Source organism: Mauremys reevesii, linkage group 15 (assembly GCF_016161935.1).
Source record: "Mauremys reevesii isolate NIE-2019 linkage group 15, ASM1616193v1, whole genome shotgun sequence".
In the NCBI taxonomy this organism is placed as follows: Eukaryota; Metazoa; Chordata; order Testudines; family Geoemydidae; genus Mauremys; species Mauremys reevesii.
Genome location: NC_052637.1, coordinates 19,064,850 through 19,082,827, shown reverse-complemented (window position 1 = coordinate 19,082,827; position 17,978 = coordinate 19,064,850). Strand labels below are relative to the sequence as shown.

Sequence of the window (17,978 nt, the reverse complement as noted above, 5' to 3'; positions counted from 1 at the left end):
TCAGATGTTCTTTCTGCCTGATTCAGAGGAAGAATTTGAATCCACATGTCTTATCTTATAGGTGTGTGCCTTAATCACCAGCCTAGAGAATAATTCTCATTCTTTGTAGCCCAATGAATATTCATTTAAAGTGGAGCAGCTGCCACAGGAGAGACTGAGACCCACCCCAGAACAGTATGTTGATCACTAGGTCAGCTGCTCTGTTGGGATGAGGGATGTGAGTTCAACTCCCTGCTTCAGGGTGGGGATTCAAACCTAGCTCACCCACATCCTAGGCAAGCGCACTAACCACTGGGCTGCAGGTTATAAAGACAGAGCTGTGTTTCTGGCCTGGAAAAAAGATTTTCTCAGCTGATACTATTTAGGTCACATTTCTGAATAGTTTTGGGTCAACCAAAACTGCATTTTGTGTGAATAAACTATTTAATAATATTCATAGATTCCAATGCCAGAAGGGACCATTGTGGTCATCTAGTCTGTCCTCTTGCATAACACAGGGCAGAGAACTGCTCCTAAATAATTCCTAAAGCAGATATTTTAGAAAAAACATCCATTCTTGATTTTAAAATTGTTAGTGATGGAGAATCTACCAGGACACTTGATAAATTGTTCCTGTGATTAGCTACCCTCACCATTAAAAATTTTATGCCTTATTTCCAGTCCGAATTGGAAATAAGGCATCCATTGGAAAATGTTGCACATTTCTCTACTTCCATCCATTCTCAACTTCCATCCATTGGAAAATGTTGCACATTTCTCTACTAGACTGAAGAGCCCATTGTTAAATATTTGTTCCCCATGTAGGTACTTATTGACTGTCATCAAGCATCCCTTAACCTTCTCTTTAAGTTAAATAGACTCAAAGAGCTCAATCTATCACTGTAAGGCATGAAAGAGTCTTGTGGCACCTTATAGACTAACAGACGTTTGGGAGCATGAGCTTTCGTGGGTTGCATCCGACGAAGTGGGTATTCACCCACGAAAGCTCATGCTCCCAAACGTCTGTTAGTCTATAAGGTGCCACAAGACTCTTTGCTGCTTTTACAGATCCAGACTAACACGGCTACCCCTCTGATACTGTAAGGCATGTTTTCTAGTCCTGTAATCGTTCTCTTCTTTGAACCCTGTCCAATTTATCAACATCCTTCTTGAATTGTGGGCACCAGAATTGGACACAGTATGCCAGCAGTGCCAAATATAGAGATAAAATAACCTCTCTGCTCCGCTCCTACTTGAGATTCCATATTTATGCATCCCAAAATTGCATCAGCTGTTTTCACCATAGCGTTGCACTGGGAGCTCATGTTCAGCTGATTATCCACCATGACCCCCACATCTTTTTTTGAGTCACAGCTTCCCAGGATAGAATCCACCATCCTGTAAGCATGGCCTAGATTCTTTGTTCTCAGACCAATACATTTACATTGAGCCATATTAAAATTGTTTGCTTGTGACCAGTTTATCGAGTGATCCAGATTGCTCTGTATCAGTGACCTTTCTTCTTCATTATTTACCACTCCTCCAATTTTTGTATCATCTGTAAACTTTATCAGTGATGATTTGTGTTTTCTTCCAAATCACTGATAAAAATGTTTGAGTGTAGGGCCAAGTACCGATCTCTGTGGGACTCCACTGGAAACAGACCTACTCACTGATGACTCCTCATTATGATTACATCTGGAGTTCTATCAGTGAGCTAGTTTTTAATCCATTTAATGTGTGCCATGTTAATTTTATGTCATACTAGTTTTTTAGTCAAGATGTTTTTGGTACCAAGTCAAATGCCTTACAACAGTCTAAGTATATTACCTTTATCGACCAAACTTGTAATCTCATCCAAAAAAGATAGTTAGTTTGAGAGAATCTATTTTCCATAAACCCGAGTTGATTGGCATTAATTACATTACCCACCTTTAGTTCTTTATTAATTGAGTCCCATATGAAGTACTCCATTATCTTGCCAGGGATTGATGACAGGCTGGCAGGCTATAATTTCCCCATTTACTCTTTGTAAATATTGCCACAACATTCACTTTCTTCCAATTTTCTGTTAACTTAAGTCCCAAGCAGACTGCAAAGAGCCACAAAAGAATCTTGCAAAACTGGGTGCTCGGGCAACAAAATGGCATATGAAATTCAATGTTGATAAATGCAAAGTGTGGGAAATGGCTGATGCTACTGTGGTGGGTCCTGCACTTTTTCTTGGTGTGGTGGGTCATGGCAGCACCTCTTACCCCTATTCTTGGGCACTGTGGTGAGCTCTGCTAGTGCCCTGGTGGGAGAGAGAGAGGAGCAGGGAAGGGATCCAGGTCCACTCTCCTACTCTCGGTCCCACCCCTTCAGCTTTGCAGGCTGCTTACCCTCTCTCCCCTGGGGTAGGGTTTCTGTCAGTTTTCTGTGCTGAGGGACTCCCCCTACTCAGGTAGGATTTCCCTTCCCCTGGTCCTCTGGCTAACAGCAATACTCCTCCAAACTCTAGTCAGCTCTCCTTCCCTTTATCTCTGGGTACGTCTACACTACGGGACTATTCCGAATTTGCATAAACTGGTTTTGTAAAACAGATTGTATAAAATCGAGTGCGCGCGGCCACACTAAACACATTAAATCGGTGGTGTGCGTCCATGGTCCGAGGCTTGCATCGACTTCTGGAGCGTTGCACTGTGGGTAGCTATTCCGTAGCTATCCCATAGTTTCCGCAGCCTCCCCCGCCCCTTGGAATTTCCGGGTTGAGATCCCAGTGCCTGATGGGGCAAAAATCATTGTCGCGGGTGGTTCTGGGTAAATGTCGTCAGTCACTCCTTCCTCTGGGAAAGCAACGGCAGACAAGCATTTCACGCCTTTTTTCCCTGGATTGCCCTGGCAGATGCCATAGCATGGCAGTCATGGAGCCTGTTTTGCCTTTTGTGACTGTCACCGTATGTGTACTAGATGCCGCTGACAGAGGTGATTCAGCAGCACTACACAGCAGCATGCTTTTGCTTTTGCATGACAGCAGAGATGGTTACCAGCCATACTGTACCATCTACCAATCCATAAATTGGTAAAAAGATGATCATGGCTACCAGTTGTTTTGCACCATTTGCTGCTGTCATAAGTGCCCCTGGCTGCTCTTAGCCAGGGGCACAAAAGCCAAAATTGGGAATGACTCCCAGTGTCAATCCCTCCTTTTTGGTATCTAAAAATAGAATCAGTCCTGCTTAGAATATGGGCAAGTGTACTAGAGAACCACTGTATCAGAGGGCACAGCTGCTCTGTGTCAGATCCTGCAGAAATTATGAGCTGTATGCTATTCACAGGGGGTGCTCCTGCAACAACCCCACCTGTTGATTCTGTTCTTCCCCCAGCCTTCCTGGGCTACTGTAGTATTGTCCCCCCACTTGTGTGATGAAGTAATAAAGAATGCAGGAATAAGACACACTGACTTGTTAGTGAGAAATGAGTGGAAGGCAGCCTCCAGCTGCTATGATAGTCCAGACAGGACAGTAAGGAGTGTGGAGGAGAGGAGCCCAGCATCCCTCTGCTAGTCCAGGGGCAATTGAATCTCTTTTTTACACATGAAGGGTGGGGGATGAGCTCTGTCAGCCCCCTGTTGCTATGATGACAATGGTTATCAGCCATACTGCACCATCTACCAGGAAAAATTAGGGCCAGGCACCCTTGATAGACCTCACCGATGCTAGTCTGCATGGTTACCAGTCCTTTTGCACTGCTCCATGTGCCAATAGGCTGATGATGAGAACGGATACCAGTCATTTTGCACCATCAGCCACCCATGGCGGGGGGGAGCAAGGATGTTGGTGTTGAGTGCTGCAGCATCGGGTCTATCTGCAGCATTCAGTAAAGATAGGGTGACATGTTAAAGAGTCAGGAGAGGATTGTTTTCCCTTTCACTTCTGGGGGTGGGTGGGGGGGTGCGTAAATTGCCGAGCTATGCCCTGACCCACCGCGGACACTGTGTTTGACCCTAGAAGCATTTGGAGCTCAGCCAAGAATGCAAATACTTTTCGGAGACTGCAGGAACTGTGGGATAGCTTGAGTCCTCCAGTCCATGAGCGTCCATTTGATTCTTTGGCTTTCCGTTACATTTGTCACGCAGCAGTGCGCTGAGCCCCTGCTATGGCGTCTGTCTGGAGATTTTTTAAAAATGATTTTGAATTTCGTCTTCTGTAATGGAGCACTGATAGAACAGATTTGCCTGCCCTTACAGCGATCACATCCGCATGGTCCATGCGGGAGCTCTTTCTTTATTTTGATTTTTAACTGCATCGTCACACGTGCTGATCTGAGCTCCACGCTAGGCAAACAGGAAATATTCAAAAGTTCGCGGGGCTTTTCCTGTCTACCTGGCCACTGCATCCGAGTTCAGATTGCTGTCCAGAGCAGTCAGTGGTGCACTGTGGGATACCGCCCGGAGGCCAATACCGTCGATCTGCGGCCACACTAACCCTAATCCGATATGGTAATTCCGATACTAGCGCTACTCCTCTCGTTAGGGAGGAGTACAGAAACCGGTTTAAAGAGCCCTTTATACCGATATAAAGGGCCTCTCAGTGTGGACGGGTGTGGCGTTAAATCGGTTTTACGCTCCTAAAACCGGTTTAAACGCCTAGTGTACACCAGGCCTTAGTCTGATTGAAGCGGGTGGGGTGGGTAATTAGGTATTGGGCGGGGACTTAAGTGGCTCCAGGTGCTCTAATTAACCTGTAGTAACCTTTCCCTAGTCCACAAGGAATAAGGCCTTGATCATTTTATGGATTATATACCTCCAATCTACTACTTTCCTGCTGCTCTCTGGCCCTGCTGCATCACAAAAGTAATGCACATTGGAAAACATAATAACCAACTATTCATACAAAATGATTGGGTCTAAATTAGCTATTACCGCTCAAGAGAGAGATCTTAGAGTCATTGTGGATCATTCTCTGAAAACTGTGCAGTGGCAGTCAAAAAAGCAAACAGAATGTTGGGAATCATTAAGAAAGGGATAGATAATAAGACAGAAAATACCATATTGCCTCTATATAAATCCATGGTATGCCCACATCTTCAATACTGCGTAAAGATCTGGTCACCCTATCTCAAAAAAGATATATTGGAATTGGAAAAGGTTCAGAAAAGGGCAAAAAAAATTATTAGGGATACGGAACGGCTTCTGTAAGAGGAGTGATTAATAAGACTCGAGGTTTCAGCTTGGAAAAGGGACTACTAAGGGGGATATGATAGAGATCTATAAAATCATGACTGGTGTGGAGAAAGTAAATAAAGTGTTACTTACTCCTTCTCATAACACAAGAACTAGGGGTCACCAAATGAAATAGGCAGCAGCTTTAAAACAAACAAAAGAAAGTATTTTTTCACACAACACACAGTCAACCTGTGGAACTCCTTGCCAGAGGATGATGTGAAGGCCAAGACTATAACAAGATTCCAAAAAAGAACTAGATAAATTCATGGAGGATAGGTCCATCAATGGCTATTAGGCAGGATGGGCAGGGATGGTGTCCCTAGCCTCTATTTCCCAAAAGCTGGGAATGGACGACCGGGGATAGATCACTTGATGATTACGTTATCTGTTCATTCCCTCTGGGATACCTGGCATTGGCCACTGCCAGAAGACAGGATACTGGGCTAGCTGGACCTTCGGTCTGACCCAGTATGGCTGTTCTTATGGTCTTAAATTCCCTCCAAGATTTTGTTAGTGTTGCAGTTCTTGGACCTCCACTGTTAGCTGCATTAGCAGAAAGTTCAGCATGCTGATTTAGCAGACCTCGATGTTGTTAATAAAGACCACAGCAGGGGTGGCGGGTATAAGAGGCCAGGGGAGGCTAAGCATCCGTAACAGGATGCAGTGCATGTCCCTTTGGAGGCTCACCAGCCCGCAGCCAAAAGGGCCCCTGGGCCATGGACTCACCCAGGATGGAGTGGGGGTGGACTGTGGGCAGGGCCTGGGGAGAGAAGGCCAAGCAGGAGTGTGCCTTGGGGAGGAGCACGGGGTGGGGCTATGGTCCAGGTGCCAGTGCCCCTCCCTACTTATAGGGATCTTCCAGCACTCGTGCCCAGCCTCCCCAAATGTAGGAGTCACACGCCACCCATGGACCACAGGCTTGGTTTGGTGGTGAATCCGTTCAGCCAGGTTTATTGTCAGTACTAGTTCTCTGCCCAATGGGGCCAGAGGGACACTAACACATGTATGCCTGTGACAAGGTAAAAGCTCAGGCAACATAAGAGGATGCCATCCCCTTGACTGAAACAAACATGAGCCTCCTATGATGACTTCTTTTATACATTGATAGAAACAACTCATATATTGGAATTGTGTCCCTAACCTCTGTTTGCCAGAAGCAGGGAATGAGTGACAGGGGATGGATCACTTGATGATCACCTGTTCTGTTCATTCCCTCTGAGGCATGTAGCACCAGCCACTGTTGGAAGACAGGATACTGGGCTAGATGGATCTTTGGTCTGACCCAGTAGGGCCAATCTTATGTTCTTATTACACTCTAGATGGTGTTAGTTACCACTCTTATATCTTGTATCTGCTAGTTCAAATAAAATATCCTCATCTATTATCCTGTCATTCCATCCTTATCTTACAAGGAGTCAGTGTGTTCCTCTACAATCCCTTCAGAATTTGTTTATTCATTTACTTTTGAACTCTGGGTGTTTCTATACCATCCTCTTAGGCCAGGAATGTGCTTATTTGGTATCAGGGGCAGCTCCAGGCACCAGCATGCCAAGCGGGTGCCTGGGGCAGCAAGCCACGGGGGGCGCTCTGCCGGTCGCCGCGAGGGCGGCAGGCAGGTTGCCATCAGTGGCATGCCTGTGGAGGGGCCGCTGGTCCCGGAGCTTCGGTGGACCTCCCGCAGGCGTGATGCCGAATCCGCGGGACCGGGGACCTCCCACAGGCAAGCTGCCGAAGGCAGCCTGCCTGCCGTGCTTGGGGCGGCAAAATACCTAGAGCCGCCCCTGCTTGGTATTAGCTAATACCTGGTGCATTGCTATTCTGCCAAGGCCAGGCCTACTCTGGTTCACAGCCTTTGGTTCATACTGTTAGTTATGCCTAAGGCTCTAGCAAGGCCTATACAAGACTCATTGAAAATCAGTATTAATAGTCCAATAAGCTCCTCAGCTAGCTCTTTTAACAGTTTTGATTAAAGTTATCTGCACCTGCTGATTTCAAAATGTCTAACATTTGTAGTTTCTGCTTAACATCCTCCAGCGATACTAGTGGAATGGAAGGAGTGTTATCATGTGATATGGCTACATCATCCATTGTTGTTTTTTCCCAAATACAGAACAGAAATATTAATTGAATACCTCTGCCTTTTCTGCATTATTATTATTGATAATTCTACCATTTCCATCTAGTAATGGACCAATATCATTACCAGGATACTTTTTGTTCCTAATATATTGAACAAACGCCTTCTTGTTGTCCTTAATGCTGCTGGCAATTGATTTTTTTTTGTTCCTTTGCATCCCTTATCATTTTTTTACAATTCCTAGCTCCTGATTTATATTTTATATTCATTGCTATCAACTTCCCCTTTCTCCCATTATATATATAAACAAACACCAGCACTTTTTTTTATTGCTGCCTTCACTTCCCCTCCAAACCAGGTTGTTTTTTTTAATCAGCACGGCATTCTTCCTCAGTTGTGGGTTTATGGCTTTTTTGGTATCTAAAGTCAGTTCTTAATGATTCCCAATTATCATTCACATTTTTCTGATTAAATTAGTCCTCCCAGCTGCTTTGGCTCATAATTGTTTTCAGCTTTATGAAATTGGCTCTATTAAAGCACTGTGTGTGTGTGTGTGTGTATCTATCTATCTATCTTACTAGCCTGGACTTTATTCTGCTTGTATATTATAAATCTGATCAGGTCATGATCACTTGTACCTAGACTACCATTAATTTTAAGTGATCAGTTCCTCTTTATCTGTTAAAACAAGATCTAATAAAAAATTCCCCAATGCTGGCTGCAACACTCCTTGAGTTAGGAAATTGTCATTTACATTGTCTGAAAAAAATTTCTTAACTCTTCTCACAGCTGCAACTGAAGTCAATGGGAGCTGTGCTTTGAAAGTATAAAGTGCTATATACTTTATTATATACTCTGTACATCAGGTCTTAGGTGTCTCAGATCTGGGGACTCAAAATTAGTGGATTTACCTTAATTTCTCTGCACCTGAGCTCTCCATGTGTAAAACAGGGATAACAATGCCACTTCACCTCATAGAGGTGTTGGGAAAATAATTCCATTAACATAGTTGAAGCTCTCAGGTACTATAGTGATGAGCATCTTTGAAAAGCCCATGAAGAAATTAGAATTCTGTTTTCAGAGTGGAGTATGGTTAGTGTGCAGTAAATAAGGCCTGGGGGCCACAAGTTGAACAATGAGAATGAAACAAAATATTGAGTAGCTGCAGTCTATCCTGTGCACTGAATTCATAGATTCATAGATATTAAAGCCAGGAGGACCATTAGATCATTTTGCCTGACCTCCTGTATATCACAGACTGTTAAATTCCACGCAATTATCCATCTATTGAGCCCAGTAATGTGTGTTTCACTACAGCGTATCTTCCAGAAAGGCATTCAGTCTTGACTTGAAGACATCAAAAAATGGAAAATCTACAACTTCCCTTGACAGGGTGATCCAGTTGGTAATCACACTCATCTTTAAAACTCTGTGACTTATTTCCAGTTTGAATTTGTTTGCCTTCAGCTTCCAGCCATTGGTTCTTGTTTGTCTTTCTCTGCTAAATTAAAAAGCCCTCTAGTACCTGCTATTTTCTCCCCATGTAGGTACTTAGAGCTAGATCCACATAGGGACGTAGGTGCCTAACAGTCACTTTGGGCACTTAAGTCCAACATTTAGGTGCCATTGAGTCCTTCAAAACTCCCACTTAGCTGCCACCTAACCCTGTAAGTGCCTGTGTTCTGCCAGCAGGCGTGTGCAAAATCAAGTCCTGATACACCAAAGCCGCTTAGTACCTTTGCTTACACCTAAACTCTAGCTAGTGGGATGCCCAAGCTATACAGTCCCCTGCCTATCTCACGTTAAGAGCCCATACAGCAGGCATTTTCAGGGCACTCTTACCAAACTGGGCCTCACAGAAAGAACGGGGGGGGGGGTGCCTACCTGCCTGTCTCTGGGCTGTTGGCTATAATGGGGTGGAAATCGCTCGCTCTCTCCTCTTTCCCCCTCCCCAACCCAAACAGAGAGTTTATGGCTGTGAATGCAGAGCAGAGAAAGGTGCCTCCCCCCAGCCCACAATTAGGTGCCTAGCTACCTTTGAAGGGTGTGGCTTAGGACACACCCCTCACAGTGGAATTTCCTATTGGCTAGATTAGGTGGCTCCCTGCTCAGTGTGCTACCTTTTGTGGCTCCCATTCTTAGGCACCTAACTCTCCTCATGCATTGTGTAGGGAGCCTGGTGGCATGTGTAAGAGGCTTGGGGAGGCTAAGTCTCTCCAAACATCGCACAAAATGCCAGATGTTGGGCACCTCCCACTGGAGGCGTGCCAGCCTGCCACCTTTGGATTGTCACTGCTGGAAGCTCCTCAGAAGTGTGTGTGTGGGGGGGCACTGGTACCCAAACTGTGGCCCCACCCTCACTCTGTCCTAAAGCTCCACTCCCACTAGGCCTCTTCCCCTGAGTCCCCGCTCGCTCCTCTCCACCCCCTCTCCCCCTGCTGCTCGCCCTTAAAACAGGAGGGGTCAGAAAGGAGTGAGTGGCGGGGGGCTTGAGGGATGGGGTGGAGAGGTGCAAGCAGTGGGTGGGAGGGCCTTGGGGTAGGGGGTGGATAGGAGAAGATAAGGGGGCCTTGGGGAGGGGGCAGAAAGGAACAGGTGGGGAGTTTGGGGAAGGGGGTGGAGAGGAGCGAGCAGCGGGCAGGGAGTCCTTGGAGGAGGGGGAAGAGAGGATTGAGCAGCAGGAGGGGAGTCCTCGAGGAGACAGTGGAGAGGAGCAGGCAGTGAGGGGGAGGTCTTTGGGGAAGAGGTGGAGTGGGGGCATAGCTTCAGGGGATGAGGCCAAGCGGTGGCAAGACTTTGGGGGTGGAGATGGGCAGGGCCTAAGGTGGGAGGAAGCTGAGAAATGGCTGGGGCTCAGGGTGGAGCAGGGGGCGGGTCCATGGCCCAGGTACCGGTGGCCCCTCCCACTTCTAGGGAGCTTCTGGCACTTGCACCCAGCCCCCCCAAATGCAAGAGTTATGCATCTCCTATGCTGGGCACCAAACGTGGGGCTGAGGATTACACTGGGTGGCAGGATGCCTAAATGGTAGATGTTGCAACACTCCACATTGCAGTGCCAAAGTTCCTGGATCTAGCCCTTATAGTATTATACACTGTAATTAAGTCACCTCTTGATCTTCTTTTTGATAAACTGAACAGACCAAGCTCTTTAAGTCTCCCATTCTAAAGTATTTTCCTCATCCCTGGAATAATTTTTGTGGTACGCTTCTGCACCCTTGTGGATTTCCTTGGTCAGTTTTGTGAGGCAGGGATGGAGAAGGCAAGTTAATAGCAGAAACATGCCACTGAGCCCCATTCCCTGTCAGTGCAACTGAGCTGCTTTATAGCCCTCAGCTACTCACTGTAAGCAGGGTCTGAATGAGCTCTCTCCTGCCATCTAGGGCAGGAGGAAAAGATGTGGAGAAAGGATGTCAGGAGCAGACTGTATTTGCATAGACACCCCTATTCTGCCTAGGTCATCAGCAGAGAGATATGCTGCCAAAGTGATCAATTTTGGCTGTTTCTGTAAAGATTCGCTTTAATATTGAATGCTGAGACAATGAAATATTGTTCTTTTTATTGTATGAGTAAAGGGCAGCAAAACTGGGCTCAGCATGCCCTATTGAGGGGGGTCACCCTAAATTGGATCTCACTTGTTATGCAGGGACCAGTGATATCACATCCTAGTGAAAGTTAGAGAAGATGGGTACAGATATCCTTGCCTTGGGGTGTGGGTTTTTAGATCTATTTGATCCTCTCTTGTCCAGTGCTTAAAAGCAAAGCTGACTAGACTCAATTGTTGTTAGTGATTACTGGAGCGGCACATAGTGATATTCAGCTCCTTTGGAGCAGCTTCTTAGTCTATCTGTGGAGACAGTGTTGCAGTGAAAAGACAATGTTGAAGAGCTAGCAGCAGAGATGTTCCCCACTACCCAGTGAAATCAGTGAGAATTGGGCTAAGGGGTGGAACACTAGAACACAGCAGTGTAGAAAGAGGCAGCAGGGAGGATAGAATGACAGTGGCAGAAACTGCAGTGATGTTGATGAGCAAAGGTGGAGGTGTTACTCAACTACATTCTCCCCTTGGGGCCGGGAGGCAAACCCACCCAAATACACTCCTGGACTCTAGGGACATTGCTGACCTTGGACAACAAACCGTGAATGGCATGCAGTGGAAGAAAAAGGGGAATGGCATGTTAGAGACACATCCATCTGTTGGACTTTCACATCACAAGGTGGAAAACAGAGCCAAAGGATTCTGCCCAAGAGTGGGGCAGGGGGTTTATTTATTGGTTGTATACTTTCAAGTAATTGTTGCAACGTTTTCTCAAATTAATGGTTTGTTTAGTTCTTTAATTAAAGGTTTCTTTTGTTATATACAGACTCAGGATATGTCTACACTCCAATTAAAAACTCATGGCTGGATGGGCCAGCTGGCTCAGGCTAAAGGGCTGTTTAATTGCAGTGTAGACATTTGGATTTGGGATGGTGCCCAAGCTCTAGGATCCTGTGATGTGGGAGGATCCCAGAGCTTGGGCTGCAGCCCGAGTCTGAACATCTACACTGCAATTAAACAGCCCCTTAGCCTGAGCCCGAGTCAGCTGGCCCATCTAGCCACAGGTTTCTAATTGCAGTGTAGCCATGCCCTCAGCAAGTCAGGAAGTGTTGCCTCTAAGAGGTGCCCAAGGGTGATGGACAGTTTTTTTAGATTACTGGGTGAGGGCTTAAGTTAGTTCTGTTTTCTATAGTTAATAGGCACCCCTAGATATTAAGCCAGGCCCTTGTTGCTGCCGACTCCACCTGGCAGAATGGTTACAGTTCTGTGAGCTTGTCCAGGGTCCTGGGTCAGTACCCCTTGCAAGTACATTTTGAGTAAACCATTAATTTGGGAAAACAATTTTGTTATATTTTGGGGAAACTACACTTTCTATAATGGCTGTATACACATTAGAGTAGTGGAGCAAGGGGGTGAATATTGGCCCTAAGACCTGTAGAGAAGTAGTAGTAAAAAATGAGCCATGACATGGGACCTGGGTGGCAAAAAGGAGCTGGACTAAAACCACTGCCCAACCCGTGCAGTGGGCCCCATGGGGCTAACCCACCCCTATTCAGCATGGCTCAGAGTGAGACTGAAGAGGAGGACACTCCCCTGGTGTATCTTAGAATGGAGAACAAATTCTGGTCTCTATCTACTGAACTTCTTTTGGCTTTAAAGCCCACAGTAGAAGCATTTAGGCCTGTTGCTAGCACACCCATTCCACCAATGCAACCAATATGCAGTGTGATTTGCCAGGACAATAAATTCTTTGCTGGGAGGAGAATGTAAGCAGGATCTGAATGAGTCTCCCCTGCTGTCTAGTGAAGAACTGGGGGAAAAAGGCTCAGGAGCAGATTGCATTTGCATAGACCCTGCCTAGGTGATAACCAGCCAAATCTGTTTGCCTAAGTGGTCAAGCTGGCTGTATTTTAAAGAAACCTTATTGAGGTTGCAGGAACAAACCATCCCGATGTGTAGGAAGACTAGTAAATATGGCAGGCGACCAGCTTGGCTTAACAGTGAAATCCTTGCTCGTCTTAAACACAAAAAAACAGCTTACAAGAAGTGGAAGATTGGACAAATAACCAGGGAGGAGAATAAAAGTATTGCTCAGGCATGCAGGTGTGAAATTAGGAAGGCTTGGAGTTGCAGCTAGCCGGAGATGTTAGGAGTAACAAGAAGGGTTTCTTTAGGTATGTTAGCAACAGGAAGAAAGTCAAGGAAAGTGTGGGCCCCTTGCTGAATGAGGGAGGGAACCTAGTGACAGAGGATGTGGAGAAAGCTAGTGTACTCAATGCTTTTTTTGCCTCTGTCTTCACAGACAAGGTCAGCTCCCAGGCAGCTGCACTCTGCAGCACGGTATGGGGAGGAGGTGACCAGCTCTCTGTGGAGAAAGAAGTAGTTCGGGACTATTTAGGAAAGCTGGACGAGCACAAGTCCATGGGGCCGGATGCGCTGCATCCGAGGGTGCTAAAGGAGTTGGCCGATGAGATTGCAGAGCCATTGGCCATTATCTTTGAAAAATCATGGCGATCGGGGGAGGTCCCGGACGACTGGAAAAAAGCTAATGTAGTGCCCATCTTTAAAAAAGGGAAGAAGAAAGATCCAGGGAACTCCAGGCCAGTCAGTCTCACCTCAGTCCCTGGAAAAATCATGGAACAGGTCCTCAAGGAATCAATCCTGAACCACTTAAAGGAGGGGAAAGTGATCAGGAACAGTCAGCATGGATTCACCAAGGGCAAGTCATGCCCTACTAACCTAATTGCCTTCTATGATGAGATAACCGGCTCTGTGGATGAGGGGAAAGCAGTGGATGTGCTATTTCTGGACTTTAGCAAAGCTTTTGATACAGTCTCCCACAGTATTCTTGCCAGCAAGTTAAAGAAGTCTGGGCTGGATGAATGGACGGTAAGGTGGATAGAAAACTGGCTAGATGGTCGGGCTCAACGGGTAGTGATCAATGGTTCCATGTCTAGTTGGCAGCCGGTATCAAGTGGAGTGCCCCAAGGGTCGGTGCTGGGGCTGGTTTTATTCAATATCTTCATTAACAATCTTGAGGATGGTGTGGACTGCACCCTTAGCAAGTTTGCAGATGACACTAAACTGGGAGGAGTGGTTGATACGCTGGAGGGTAGGGAGAGGATACAGAGGGACCTAGACAAATTAGAGGATGGGGCCAAAAGAAATATGATGAGGTTCAACAAGGACAAGTGCAGAGTCCTGCACTTAGGACGGAAGAATCCCATGCACTGTTACAGACTAGGGACCGAATGGCTGGGCAGCAGTTCTGCAGAAAAGGACCTAGGGGTTACGGTGGATGAAAAGCTGAATATGAGTCAACAGTGTGCCCTTGTTGCCAAGAAGGCTAATGGCATTTTGGGTTGTATAAGTAGGGGCATTTCAAGCAGATCAAGGGATATGATCATTCCCCTTTACTCAGCACTGGTGAGGCCTCATTTCGAGTACTGTGTCCAGTTTTGGGCCCCACACTACAAGAAGGATGTGGATAAATTGGAGAGAGTCCAGCGGAGGGCAACAAAAATGATTAGGGGGCTGGAGCACATGACTTATGAGGAGAGGCTGAGGGAACTGGGATTGTTTAGTCTGCAGAAGAGAAGAATGAGGGGGGATTTGATAGCTGCTTTCAACTACCTGAAAGGGGGTTCCAAAGAGGATGGATCTAGACTGTTCTCAGTGGTATCAGATGACAGAACACGGAATAATGGTCTCAAGTTGCAGAGGGGGAGGTTTAGGTTGGACATTAGGAAAAACTTTTTCACTAGTAGGGTGGTGAAGAACTGGAATGGGTTACCTAGGGAGGTAGTGGAATCTCCTTCCTTAGAGGTTTTTAAGGTCAGGCTTCACAAAGCCCTGGCTGGGATGATTTAGTTGGGTTTGGTCCTGCTTTGAGCAGGGGGTTGGACTAGATGACCTCCTGAGGTCCCTTCCAACCCTGAGATTCTATGATTCTAAGTTTGGATATTTCATATGAAGATTCACTTTAGTATGAAATGTTGTTATCCTTATTGTATGAGTAAAGGGCAGCAGTACTGTATGTAGTATGCTTCAATTGAAATTGGACCTCACTCACTAAGCAGGGGGTAGTGATGCCCAATCCAAATGAAAGTCAGGAGTGGAGGTAACGTTTTTTACCTGATGGTGTGGTCCTGTTAAAGTGTCTTAAAAGTTATTTGATCCTCTTCCTATGATGTTTTGGGGGTTTATCCACCCTAGTAAGGGGTTTTTTCACTTCTTGCCCTCTAACCTTGGGTGCTTCTGTGCTGTATAGCTTTGATTGAGACTTCTGACACCAGGAGCCTGCTCACAGCATAATGGTCTCACCCTGGCTTCCACCAGCCCAGTGACTCCTTACAGAGTGACCCTAACAACACTTCTGGTCCCAATTCTCCCCAAAACCATCTCCCCTGCAGTGTCCAGTTCCTCTTACTAGACACTCACAGAGGTAACCCCGAATTCACTGCTTCCAAAGAGCCAGTATAGATAACAGCTTGGTAGCTCAGCTGGGGTTATACACTCCACTATACACTACTACACAGCACCAAAATGATTTGTAGTAAAAACTAAGAATGTTTATTAACAGAACATTGTGACAGGGTGCACCTGGCAGGGCCGGCTCTAACTTTTTTGCCACCTCAAGCAAAAAAAAAGAGTGCCGCCTTGCCGTAACACCCCCCCCACCGTGAGCACCGCCACCCCCCCCCCCGAGTGCAGTGCCACCAAAGCCCCCGCCCCTCCGAGCACCGCGCGTCGTGCTGCCCAAGTCTCCGCCCCACCGAGCGCCACACCGCCCAAGTCCCCGAGCACCACGCCACGCCACCCAAGCCTCCACTCCCCGAGTGCCATGCTGCCGAAGCCCCCGCCCCTGAGCACTGTGCTGCCCAAGCCCCACCCTCCCAAGTGCCACATCGCACCGCCCAAGTCCCCACCCACCCCGACTGCTGCGCCACACAACCCCGCCCCGAGCACTGCACCACACCATCCAAGCCTCCACCCCACTGAGCGCCATGCCGTCCAAGCCCCCCGCCCCTCCCGAGTGCCGTGTCACGCCGTCTAAGTCCCCGCCTCCCCGAGCACCATGCCGCCAAAACCCCCGCCCCCCTGAGTGCCGCGCCACCGAAGCCTCCCCTAGCACTGCCCGGCTGAAACAAAAACAAACAAACAAACAAAACCCTCCAGCGCCACCTGGCAGAAGAAAAAAAAAAGAGTGCCGCCCCACCCCAAGGTGCCGCCCCAAGCACGTGCTTGGTCGGCTGGTGCCTGGAGCCGGCCCTGGCACCTGGCCCTTTGTCCCCCTACTGGAGGCCCTGCAGTTCCACTGCACTCTGCCCCAGGAAGGAGTAGTGAGTCCTCCAGGCCTACCTAGAAAGGCTACACTGAAGCAGTCAATCAGAGCCCAGTATGCTAAAATAAAAGGAGCTGCAAGGTTGAGCAGCTCAGTCTCTGGCTAGGATTAGAGCAGTGCTCTGCTCTGCTCCAAGGTGTTTGGAGGGCTGCATTTACTGGACCTGAGAGAGAGAGAGAGAGAGAGGGCCTAAGAACTGTAACCCTGAAGTGCTGGTAAAGAGATAACGTGGAAAGAATCCCAGGCAAAAACAGCAGCAACTAATTAAAGGCGGCAGCATGTGGCTGCTCTGTGTAGGATCCCTGATTTAGGACCTGGAGTGGTGGGCAGGCTTGGGTTTCCCCGCTGGGAAAGTGTCTCAAGTGTTGAGAAGGAGACATGGCTTGTTTAGAAGCCTGATCTAAGGGTGGGATTTAAAGGGCCCAGAGATAGAGCTGAATACTCTGGTGAGGGCTAACAGTTTGTGAAACTTTTATAACCCCTGGAAGGGGTTTACTTTTTGACTATGCGACTTGTCTGGAGGGCTGAGCCACTGAAAACCTATCTAGTGAAGTCAGCAACCTACAGGGAGCACCAGGAGCAGGAAAAGGCTGGCAGTACTAGAGTGCTCAGATGAGTGTCCCTCATTACAAACACAGATTTCAGTGATTTCAAGCAAGAGTGAAAGAGCTATGAAAGGGTTACAAACAAAATGAAAATAACATGCTTTCTAGGGTCTAACACTTAATTCTAGCAAGATATAGCTTTGCTTAACATAAATTATCTGCATGCTCCAGCTTGTTTCAGCAGGAGGGACCCTTCTTTCATAGATACTCACTTATGCCAAGAATAATTTTGTTCTAAAACACAAAAATATGCTGTTTAATGTTCATACAGTTGAAGGCGAGCTTTGAACTTAAGTACTCAGTTAACTCTGATTCATCTTGAGCTGTGTAGTTCTACTGTAGCTGTTAAAACCTTCCACTAGGAGTCTGTTCCCCATTTAATCCATAATTTATAGCAATAAATGGATAGCTTGATCACTTTTGCTACAATGTATTTGGGAGACACAGTAGTATGATGTGGATGCAAAACTGCTGTCACTTTCTAACAAGCCTTTTTGTTGACAGCCTTGCATGGGGTTCTTTCGCTTGCTGTATGGCTGCCTCTGTCACCGCCATTAACAGATACACAAAAACTATGTTGGAATTCAAGCGCAAACGAAAAAAGCTGGAGAGAAGTTTAAAGAATAAATGCAAGTTTCCAGATCCTGGAGTTCCAGGGAAAGCTTGGAATATGTATGTCAGCTCTTTTCATAACACTACAGAGGACTTGGTGCATCAGTTAAAGAACATACATAATCCAGCCAGCATTTCAGTGTTTGTAGATTTAAACAATATCCCTGAGCAACACCGTGAAGAGTATTGCTAAATATGTTCTATAATATTTATTAATTAAAAATGTATCTGTGTAGCATTATTTTTCATAAAGAGAAATGCTTTTATCAATGCTTCAAGCAACACATAGTGTTTGTGGAGCTGATCCAGATAGAGTGGTTCACAAAAGGCAATAAGCCATATTCTCCATTGTCCTGCATCTTGTACAGTCATTTACACATGTGCAAAGTGGGTATGAACACTACTACATCGGCATAGCACTGGCTTACACCCACTTTACTAGGACACCAGGACAACAAAGAATCTGGCCCACAATTGGGTCCAGAGCTGGAATAGATTATTTATTATTAAAGATGCAACCTCCTAGCCAAATTCAGCACATTTCAGGCTACACTGATTAGTTTCACCATGTGACGGAGGTCACGGGGAGCCACACTGAGGTAACTCAAATAGGATAAACT

At 46.6% G+C, this 17,978-nt stretch overlaps 1 protein-coding gene across 1 annotated transcript in view; it reads left to right on the top strand.

The window, feature by feature from the left end:
- Positions 1-17,655, top strand: part of GSG1L2 (GSG1 like 2) — a 59,535-nt gene extending 41,880 nt beyond the window's left edge. The window contains exon 5 of the mRNA XM_039501170.1: positions 17,251-17,655. Coding sequence (XP_039357104.1) covers positions 17,251-17,551 — 301 coding nt within the window. The 3' untranslated portion in view covers positions 17,552-17,655. The remainder of the gene's footprint in view (positions 1-17,250) is intronic.
- Positions 17,656-17,978: the final 323 nt, after the last annotated feature.